The sequence below is a fragment of the Triticum aestivum genome, chromosome 3D (assembly GCF_018294505.1).
Source record: "Triticum aestivum cultivar Chinese Spring chromosome 3D, IWGSC CS RefSeq v2.1, whole genome shotgun sequence".
Lineage (NCBI taxonomy): Eukaryota > Viridiplantae > Streptophyta > Magnoliopsida > Poales > Poaceae > Triticum > Triticum aestivum.
The window spans coordinates 476,292,024-476,303,421 of NC_057802.1; the positions used below are offsets into that span (position 1 = coordinate 476,292,024).

The following is an 11,398-nucleotide window of genomic DNA, read 5'->3' on the forward strand; positions in this document are numbered from 1 at the left end:
TTTTCGGTACGCCACACCCCTCCCGATGAACAAGACCCCTGTTTCGACCGTAGGAGGTCCGTTTCCTCCGTTTTGCGGTACGCCAGACCCCTCCCGATGAACAGGATCCCGTTTCGAACGTGGCCGGTCGAACACAAGGCCGTTTCCTCCATTCTGCGGTATGCCAGGCCTCGTTTCCATCGGCTGTTCCGTCCAAGCCCTCCCGATGAACACGACGATGCATTCCGTTCCGACCCAGCCGGATGGCTCCCCATGAACACGACGACGACGCAGTTTCTCCGTTCCGACCCAGCCATGTACACGAGCCATGGCCGTACGTATGCGCGCGTAAGCGTTCGAGACCCAGCCCGTATGTACGTACGTGGCCGTATTTTCTTTCTTTTACACTGCCGGTGTACGTACGTGTACATGCTACGTGCGCGCCTCTACATGGACCAATATGTACGTACACGTTCGCGACCAGAATGACAACGCTACGTACGCTTCGACCAGGTGGGTCCCGACTGTCAGGCACTTCCTTGCGTGCGAAGATGTAGTTGGTGGGTCCCAGCAGTCAGGGGGGCGAATCATTTTTTTTTGCCTGGACGCACTTCCTTGCGTGCGAAGATGTAGCTGGTAGGTCCCAGCAGTCAGGGGGGAAACGTTTTTTCTGCGAAATACAGTTGCCCGTCCGGTGGGTCCCTGTTGTCAGGTGGAGGAATAATTATTTTGCGCATAATAAGGAGGCACTTCCTTGCTCTAATATTTGGACCGGACAATCACCTTTTCCCCATCATGCCGGCCTATACAAAACCATTTCTTTTCTGGATCATCCCTTAGAGCATCTACAGCCGGAATTCTGGAATTCGGGTCCCTATACGGCCGCGGACGCACCGGACTGCAGTCATGGACAACGTCAGGCAGGTCCTCTTTTGGCCCTCTCCACAACCACACTCCCCAAATATCGATACCCAAATCTATGCAAATCCTTGCACGACAATCATACAATGCAAATTCATCATACATTCAATGATACAAATATATTGTAGCCAATCAAATTCAGTACATGCCAAAATAAAATTCAATAGTTCATACATAGATAAACGATACAAGAATGAATCAATGACTTCAGTCCTCACGGTCACTGATCCTCTTCTTCATGCGGGGCAGACACTTCTTCCCTTCCGGTCCAAGACGTTGATGTCATGCATCACGATCCTCGACACTTCTGTCTCTCTCTCACACGACGCAACCTCTCTTTATCGAGCTCAAGATCACACATTGTCACCGTTTGCTCAAGCTCCCATTTTGCAACATTGTTTTGCTTCTCCATATCCACCTTCTCCTGCTCCAAGGCCAATCTCTGCCAGTCGAACTCCATCTTCTCCCTTTGCACATCAATGAACATCTTGTGCCTCTCCTCCTTCTTCACCTCCTTGGCATAACAAATGCCCGTCCAATTTGTAGATATTTTGTTTGCTGCACCTTCACGCGCTACCCTTTCCTTCTCCTAGTTGTTCTCCATCACTTGCCAGTTTCTTTTTTGCATGATTGGTTGTAATTTGAACGCAACATTTTCTTCTTCCACTTCCTCGTCCACTCCAATTGATTGAGCCGAGCTCGACCCATTGTTTTTCTTCATCATCTTCATGTCGTTCTCAATTTCCTTGAGGATGGTCTGCTACTTGGGTCTCCTATTCAATTTCATCCAACAATGAGAAAAAGTGAATGGTTCTTCTCCACTTGATGGTACAAAGCCTCCGCCAAAGTTGCATGGTTTTGAACTCTGATGTTGCTTTGGTTCCGGCCTAAAACTTGTTTGAGATAGCCAACAAATTTGCTAAAGGCCTCTTGCATGGACGACCTTCAATGTTGAAGAGAACACGCGACACGGTTGGTGCATATTGGGTTTGGTTGCACATAGTGCTTTTGCTCATGATAAAGTTTCCAAATTTTCCCCCAATATTTCTTGCCTTTTTGCTCGGTTCAACAAATCAGATCCATGCTAGTGTTGCACCAACTTTCACACAACAAAATATGTTCAAATTATGTGATTGTCGGACCCCTCGGCTTGTAAACTTTGGCAGCTTTCTTCTTCTTTTTACTGTGTGATGTTCGCCCAACTTCAAACACCGAGGAATTGGTATCCTCCATGGTGAATTGCAAAGACCCTTGACCATGATTTATCATATCATGCAATATTTATTCCTAGAATATGCATTACAATTTAACCATTGTACTACTAATACGATCAGATAATATGTGCAACAAAAGGAACTATGGATGCAAATTTGAAAAGGGTCAAAATTTATGCCTAGTCTTGGGCGGGCATTCCTTCGAACATGTAGTGGGCATAACCAGCACCGACATTGCCCGAGGACGCCCGGTGCACTTCGAGCTCCGACGAGTCCGCCATCATGTCCTCATTGGGGACGGCTTGAGAAAATCTCAAATCCGGGATGCCCTTCCACTGGGAGGGCATGATGCAGTCGGGCAACAACGACAAATACATTGTCTTGTGACCACGACCGACAGATTGGGGAGCGTCGCGTCCATGTCCTAAGCAGTAGCCTTCGCCGCCAACAACGCCGCGTCCACAACTGCCTACACTGTCGCTATCTTCTCCGCCGCCTCACGCTCGCGCTGCCTCCGTGGCGCTCCTTCAGGGCAAGGTTCTCCGCCTTGCAAGGATCCAAAGCGAGGCCGGGAAACCCGACTAATTCTGCCGAGGCATCGTCCGTAGCCATGGAGGTAGGCAGGACCGTCGGCGATGACATGAAGGACGGCGGGCAGGTATGGCTAGCAAGAAGGTGGTGGACGGCTGCGCGGCGGCGGGAGAAATGGAGGATGGAGGTAGGAGGAATTCGGTCGATGCGGAGAAGTACTCAAATTGGTTCTGATTTGGGATGGGTCCGCCTTGACAGAGCCGACGTCACGGGCGTGCCCGGGCATGTCCGGGCCACCCCATATCAGCTTCAAATATGGGCCAGATATGGGAAGTGCCAGTCAGTCCAAACGTTTGGACCGGCTATTGGGCGCCCGGTTGGATGGCGTTTTTATGTCCGCTGACCGAGCAGACTAGACTGGCTCACGTTTTGCATGCATGCATAGTTCCCAAGAAACAAATACTCCAATCCGTCCTTAAATATAAGTCTTTTTAGAAAAAAAAAATAGATAGGGGGAGTGCCCCGACAAAAAAATAAAAATGAATACTAAAAAAATTCAAAAAATTCCAATTTTGTGTGTGTGGTAGATAAGTTTATGTGTGAGGTGCGCTCCCAAGTTTCAACTCATTTGGACACTGAGCAACTCTCAGCAAAAAAGACAAATTCAGGGTCTGTAAAAAAGTTTACTGTTCACACATTGTTCTAACCCGATTTATTTTTTCTTTGCTGAGAGCTTCTTAGATGTCCAAATAAGTTGAAATTTGGAGCGAATCTCACGCATAAAATTATCTACCACACAAAAAAGTTGATTTTTTTTGAATTTTTTAGTATTTCTTTTTATTTTTTCTGACCGGATACAGATGAGCCTGGGCACCGAATTAGGTTTTTGACTACATACGAATGAATGTTGACGTGTTTTAGTGTAGATTTACTCATTTTGCTTCGTACGTGATTCATACAAAATCTCTAAGAAACATATACTCCCTCCGTTCCTAAATATAAGTCTTTGAAGAGATTCCACTATGGACCACATACGAAACAAAATGAGTGAATCTATACTCTAAAATGCATCTAGATACATCCGTATCTAGTCCATAGTGAAATCTCTACAAAGAATTATATTTAGGAACGGAGGGAGTATTTAGGAACAGGGAGTACATAGGACATGCAGTGCATGCATGCATTCGGCCTATTTCCAGACATGAAATACATGCAGGCATTTTGCTCGAACGATATGGTTGCGTGGCGTCCCAAAGAAAGACGAAAGGCCTATTTCCAGACATGAAATGCATGCAAGCATTTTGCCCGAACCGATGGTTGCGTGACGTCCCGAAGAAAGACGAAAGGAAGCTTCCTTCGGGCTGCTTGAACGGCTTGCTTGAGGACATTTTAGATTAGTTGTATGATGAATCCTAAAGGCCGCGCGCGTCTCTGCCAGCTTTTTGGCAGAAGCCAGTGTGACGTTCTTTGCTTTTTGATTTGTTTATTATCTGACCGGCATCTCGCCCTGTGTGCGCCTTGCGTTTCCTCCTTGTCTCACTTACGCCGCGTGCCCCACTCCAGTCACACGTGCTCTAAACGACTACTCTTTCCATCCTAAAATAAGTGTCTCAACTTTGTACTTTTTTACAAAATCAGTACAAAGTTAAGACATTTATTTTAAGATGGTGGGAGTATATTTTTTTACCATCCAGCCTTGTAACGCGGGGTCCATTCACGCTTGAGTACAAGTTTGGACAAGATGAATTGACCGAAATTTTCTAATTAATAATCTAATTCTTTACTCCAAACATTATTTTGTTATTGTGTTTGCCAACACCACCCCTGTTCCCCCAACTTCATACGCAGCGAGACGGCAAGAACTCCCGTACCACAAACATGATACCGAACTTCAAACGTACAGGGGAAAAAAGAAGGATTAGTCTATGGACAGTGTAGAAAGACAGAAAAAAATTGACGCCATTTTTAGTCTCCTTTTCCTATGTGTACATCGAATTTAAATACGTAATTATGTGGGAGACTGGAGGAGACATCTTTTGTCAACCTGGTAAAGTTTACGAAAATATGGGACATTGGCCTAGCATTAGGAGGAGGGTCCAAGCCTAACTAGCTACCAACAAGCCATGTGCACGGGTTTTTCTTCTACCTTTTTTAAGAATTTCTGTGTACCATTAAATATATACCAAGTTACAAAAAGAACTCGCGAAAACACAAGAGAAAATGAGAGAGGACACATGTCTAGAAACATTTGCAGGAAAACTCCATTGAAGCGGATTTTAGCAACCACCATCCTGACGACTTGCCATCTTCGGAGACGAAGAAGCACGGTCTCCCCATGAGGACTTTGTGAGCACGGTCTCCCCATCAGGATCATCCTCGTGCTCCTTGCAACCTAGATCCACCACATGTCGTCGACGTAGAATGCTGGAACCGCCACCCACTAGCCTCCAACTTTGTTATTAGGCCTACATTGTCCCCCAACAAGAAGAAGACACCACATGAGATGGAATCCGCCGCAGACACAACAAACACCATGATATCCATCGCACCAAGGAAACAATGGAATAAGGTACCGACCAATCCCTCGAGTTCACCACTAGGGGCGTCATCGAGATGGGCTGACAACGGGGAAAATTTATTCGAAAAACCGTTGTCACCTCCATTCAAACGTCACCATAGGTGACGCTAATCCTAACACTCTATCTGCAGGCAAGCAGAGCCCGGGTTCCCCCACCCTTCCATCGTCGAAGTGGAGACCAGAGCAAAAGAGAACCCATAGCCTCGCCGACAGAGCGAGGGAAGGTTCATCGTCTCCCTAATTGCCTTTTTTCCAAGACCAGAGGGCGCGAAACGTTTAGTAAATTGCGAGCCATTGAAATACCTCGATCCTCAAAGGAAAATTGAAGAAGCATGGCCACGACTATGACCATCATTATTCCCTACTAGAGGACACTTGACGTGGCAACGCCTATATCATAGAGTGACGACATGACAATACCGCTCACCGTTGCATTATATCATAGAGTAACGACAAACCAATACCCATGAAAGACAATATTTTGGACCCCATTTCTAGTTAGGCTTGTCTCTTTTTCATATGTGTGGATCGATTTAAATATGAATTTCGTGGGACTCTAGGCACATCTTTCGTCAACCTACACTTAAAAAGAAAATATGAGATCAAGCATTGGTAGCGCTACAACCCCCCCCCCCCCCCCCCCCCACCCCCACACACACACACACAACACACATCGTCGTCGAGATGGGCTTGGCCTGCGGTTGAATTGAGTAGGGGCCAAGCCAAACTGGTAGCCAACAAGCCATGTGCATGGGGGTTTCATATACCTTGCCAACATTGTGAGCCATCGAAATAACTTGGCCCTCAAAGAAAAATCGCAGAGAAGCATGGGCACCAGGGCTATATCCATCATTATTCCCCGCCAGTGGACAGCTGAAAAGGTAACACCTATATGAGTACCGATGGACCCATACCGTTTACCGTTATAAAAGACCTCGACAATAATTCTTAGCCATGAACATGCATAGCTTAAATGTCCGTTGGTTGCGTTCCCATTAGCGAGCAAAAACGCTCATCGTACCATGTTATTGCTCTTGTGGATATGTAACGTCATAACAATTATGTATCCATCAGTTTATACTTTACATAGATACACAACGGTACCCGACAAGTACAAGTCACACATACTGATTTGTCGCTTTCGTGGATCGTGGTTGCCATTTAGCCGACACAAAAAGAACAAGTTGCATACTCTAATTTGTGTCGTTTTCGTAGATCCCGAAGGCCTATAAGATCAACTCATTTTCCGATACATGTAACTGTATTGGACATAGAATCGACAAGATCAACGACACCTTTGCACGAATCTTTAGTAAGAATTTAATCAAATAATCCATTTGTGGTATTGGATGCTTATCATACGAATTTGGCATGGTAAAGATTTAGCACTCATTTGTAATTAACTATGAAGTCCAAAAACTTGTGTTTCTGGAATAGATTAAAAAAACTGAATACTTATTTGTGTTGAGTTTTTCTAAAATTGATCTGAAAATAATTAGAACTTTTAAATGCACATCAAATAATTGATTAAATAGAAATTGATTGAAATTCAACACAAATAATTATTTGTATCAAATGAGCTTGCCTAACTGTACTACTAACAATGCAAATAAAAATGAGCTAATGTTTGTGGAATATTAATTGTAAGCCAAGTATTACTGGTAATCTTTGGGCCTCTTTGATTCACAGGATTCTGAAAACACGGGAATAGGAAAAACATATGATTGTAATGTCATGCTCATCTCCATCCTATAGGATTTTGGGTTGTTTGATTGCATCATAGGAAAAACAAAGGATTCCTTCAAAGAGGTTTGAGTGGATGCTAGAAATCCTATTGGAAGTAGTACAAAGAAATCCTTAGGAAAAATTCCTGTAGGATTCAATCCTTTGAATCAAACAGCCAATATAGGAAAAAAATCCTAAGGATTATGATCCTCCAAAATTCCTATGTAAATCCTTTGAATCAAAGGAGCCCTTTACGTGCACACCAACGATGGAATTCCACTGGAAAAAGTTTCCATTGGGATATCACTGGCATGAGCCATTTATGCGCATACGGACATTAGGTACATTTGGAAGTTTGTATGGAGCAGCGCCTCACTGTCAGCTGTAACAAACTCGTCATCCAAACTGGCTCCACCGTTTTTTTTTTTTGAGAGAGGGTCTGCCCTCCGCCCCACTGAGATGTACCGATAGCCCGGGACCCACTGCGCAACAGCTGACCTCCTGAGAACATCGCTACGCCTGGTCTACATGGGCTGCCAGAGACAGAAATGGGATCCGACGGCCGATCTTCACCGCTCCCGTGTGCCGCTATGGAATATGTATACTTGGAACGTCATATTCTAGGAAGGTTTCCGGCCGTCGGGTGGAAGTGGGTTAGATGATGAACGGCTGGGGCGCCACTTCCTCCTGTATATGATGCGGGTCCCTGGATCTTCGTCTCCACAGCGACTTGCCTTCTCCCCAGTGTCAGACCCTTCCTCTATCTCTCTCTCTCTCTCTCTCTCTCTCTCTCTCTCTCGCCCGATTCCTCCGAAATTCCACACCCTTCCCAGCTCCTGCCTTGCTTCCGACCTCCCGCCGAGCGGATGGCGTCGTTGAGGGACATGCTTTTGAACCAGGAGCTAGCGGCGGATGAGTATGGGAGGTTCGAAAGGTACACCCCGAGCTCTGCCCATGGTTTTTCCCACTTCCAGCAAGCTGACAGCCCTCCGACCGGAGTCCCCGACACGGGATCGCTCGTTTCCGGCTTCGGTATGCCTCCCTCAACCTTCATCATGCCGGAGGGGACCCACACCGCCGCAGGTTATGGCGCTGAGGCCGTCCCCGTGGAGATCCCCGTGGTCCGGCGACAAAGATCTGCCTCCAGGAACACTCCGGCGTCGTACAGAGGACCGTGGACCGAGGAAGAGGACGAGTACGTGAAACACCTGCATCTGATTCCTTTTTCCAGCAGCTTGATCTCGCGGCATGCATGCTGTTCTGCTTAATTGATCAATGTGCTTTCTTGTTTTGCAGACTTCTCAAGAGATTGGTGCACGAGCACGGAGAGCATAAGTGGGCGATCATTTCGGAGCACCTCCCGCCACGGATCGGCAAGCAGTGCCGTGAGCGATGGACAAATCAACTGCGCCCCGGCATCAAGGTGATGCATGCATCGCAGCTTATAGTCTTGATTTGATTTTAATTAGGTGTAATATTCCATGGATCTATATGATTCGGAAGTCTAAATTATTTTAGTTTAGTTTTACTACGTTCGAAGCATGCTGAACTTTTGTTCGTACAATTCGGAAGTGGGTGTTAAGTGAGAGAGGAAGAACAAATATTTCTTCATATGCTGCATGCTTTTATTTTAATCATTAAGTGCGCCAATTTCTTCTCATCAATGAGTAATTCTGTCCGTCGATCGCCCTTAGGAAGAGATTGGGGGGTGTGGGGGGGACAATGGTGAAACATTAGTTTCTTTTTAGAATTGCAGATGCACGAGCGTCTGAAAATCCCCGCGAATCTCCTGCCTATACTCCGCAAACCTAATCTTTGGAGAGTTATTATTTCTGAGTATTATGAACCAATGCAATTAATTGCACTCATTAGTTTGTCCTTACCATGAATTTCACATGAGTTTCTAAAGTCGTCGTGGGGATGTGGGTGCGATGGCTGACGAATCGGATGTGACTCGTGATGTCGATGGTGGTACGCCATAATCGTAGCAGTAATATTTCCAGTACACTTGATTGTGCCAATCATCCGGAGACATTAACTTTTGATTGACATAATCACATTCCAGAAGGAGCACATCTGGACTGAGGCGGACGACATACTGCTGATCGACGCGCACAAGGTCCACGGAAACCGTTGGTCGTCGATCGCGAGGTGCCTGCCCGGCCGGTCGGAGAACGCCGTCAAGAATCACTGGAACGCGACAAGGCGGAGCCTCAAGTCCAAGCGCCGGTTCAAGAAGACGAGCCAACAGGCCGCCCCGGGCCAGTTCACCCTCCTCGAGGAGTACATCCGCGACAAAATGATGGCTGACGAGAACGTGGCGCCACAGTCTCCATCGGCCGGCGTCGCGTATGATGGCCAGGTCGTTCCAGGTGCCGCTGCAATGCTCGCCGTCTCCAGCCCACACGGGATGGGTCAGTACCTCCACCCAGCCAACGCCTACGGCGGCGAGATGCAGGAGCGATACTACTATCCGCCCCACAGCAACAGCAACAACATGCTGCACCATGGACAAGAGCCGGCATTTCAGGAGATGTTTAGTGCACAGGGACGCATGCATTCTGCATGCACGAACCTGAACTTGTTCCCGCCCCCCCAGCACCTCAGTGGCGGCTACTACGACAGCGAGACGGGCTGCAGCAGCGCCGGTGGCAACGGCGATCTGGACGAAGACGTGGTCGAGATGGCCTCCAGGGAGTTCCAGACGTCCGAGGCGGAGGCCACACTGGACCTCACTAGCTTCAACTGAGAGGGTCCGTCCACCGGATCGATCCAGTACCGTATCCATTCATTTTAGTTTGTCGTTTTTACCTTTCCGAACATCTGAGTTTGTCGTTCGTTCAATCAGCTGCTGTTGTATACTATGCCCGAAGAACACAACTGTGTGTTTGTCCGGCTTGGCATGCATGTATCTTTATTTTTCGTATTCTGAGTACTTTGTCAAAGTAACTTTTACCAAACAATTTGTTGGAGAACCTTTGTTGTACCTGTGTTTGTTTCTAGAGATAGCTATTCAGCCTATGGATTTCTGTTTCCGACATTACACATTTCTGTTTCCGTATTCTGAGTACTCTGTAAAAGTACCTTCTGCCGAACAATTTGTCGGAGAATCTTTGTTGTACTCCCTCCGTTCCAAATTACTCGTCGTGGTTTTAGTTTAGAGTTGAACTAAAACCACGACGAGTAATTTGGAACGGAGGGAATACCTGTGTTTGTTTATAGAGAGAGCGATTCACCGTATGGATTTCTGTTTCCGACATTATGTTGGAAATATGAGCAATTTAACAAATGATTTTATTAAAAGAAATAGTAAATAAAACGTGACTATTATAATAGAGATGAAACAAGTCATGTAATCTAGCAGAATGAAGGCAAATAGCATCTGCACATGTGAACTAGTAAAACACAAAGACATACGGAGCAACGGCAGAAGCACTGGTCTTGGAGGACTCAAGAAACGGAGGAGGAGCGCGCGTGTATGTCTCTCTTGTTCTCATGCTCATACATCTCCCTTATAAGGAGGTCCAACTCCTATCAAACTAGCAATGTGGGACTATTTAGTCCCACCTCTTCTCTTGCACGAATGGGCTAAGTGGGCCTCTAGGATTTATTAGGAATTTTTGAACATGTTATCGGGCTAGCCCAGATTAAATTCCAGAATGCACCGGGAGGGGGGGGGGGTGCGGCTTTGGTTAGGTGACAGGGCCTCGCGTGCGAAGGAGATGATAGAGTCTGGTTGTGTGGCTGCATGCCTCACCGGTGGTTAAATTCTCTCTCCCTTGGTAAATGATTTTTTTGTATGCATGCTCCCTCCGCGTCTTCATTTCATCATTAAGTAATTATGGAATAATTTATTTTTTTGTGACGATAACTTCCAATCTATTCATCAACTGTCAAGGTAGTATAAAGAACACCAGAAGTAAAAAATACATCTAGGTCCGTAGACCACCTAGCGACGACTACTAGCACTGGAGCGAGCCGAATGCGCACCGCCGTTTTCGCCCCTCCCTCTTCATATCCGAACAAATCTTGTTGTAGTAGACAATCGGGAAGTCATCGAGCTAAGGCTCCATAGGACCAGCGCATCAGAATAGCAACCGCCGCCGATGAAGGGAAACGTAGATCGGAAGGATCCAACCTGTAGACACACGAATGCAGACGAACGAAGGCATGGATCCACCGAAGACAAGCGCCGACCGAATCCCGCGAGACCTGCCGGAGACAAATCTCCATATGCCATCTGAAGATGCTCAAAACACCACCAGGACGGGAACAAGGCGGGGAGAACCTTATTCCATCTTTAGAGAGTCGTCGCCGCCTCGCCTCTCTGAGCAGGACATAAACCCTAGCAAAACTCAAAAGAGCGTGAAAAATGAAGGCCTGCACAATCTTTTGGAAGAGCCGGTTGTGCAGATCTACTTTCAGGAGAGTTTCCAGAACTGGTTGCGAT

At 46.6% G+C, this 11,398-nt stretch overlaps 1 protein-coding gene across 1 annotated transcript; it reads left to right on the plus strand.

Moving 5' to 3' along the window:
• Positions 1-7,814: 7,814 nt before the first annotated feature.
• On the plus strand, positions 7,815-9,697 carry LOC123074989 (transcription factor MYB3R-1-like). The gene is made up of 3 exons (XM_044497693.1): positions 7,815-8,143; positions 8,245-8,371; positions 9,014-9,697. The coding sequence occupies exons 1-3, from the start codon at positions 7,815-7,817 to the stop codon at positions 9,695-9,697; spliced, it is 1,140 nt and encodes a 379-aa protein (XP_044353628.1).
• The last annotated feature ends 1,701 nt before the right edge of the window (positions 9,698-11,398 follow it).

Excerpts from the sequence above, each read along its gene's own strand:
- LOC123074989 (XM_044497693.1), top strand. The coding sequence starts at position 7,815 with ATGGCGTCGTTGAGGGACATGCTTTTGAACCAGGAGCTAGCGGCGGAT. Across the intron at positions 8,144-8,244 it reads TGGACCGAGGAAGAGGACGA|ACTTCTCAAGAGATTGGTGC; the intron begins GTACGTGAAACA and ends CTTGTTTTGCAG. Across the intron at positions 8,372-9,013 it reads AACTGCGCCCCGGCATCAAG|AAGGAGCACATCTGGACTGA; the intron begins GTGATGCATGCA and ends ATCACATTCCAG.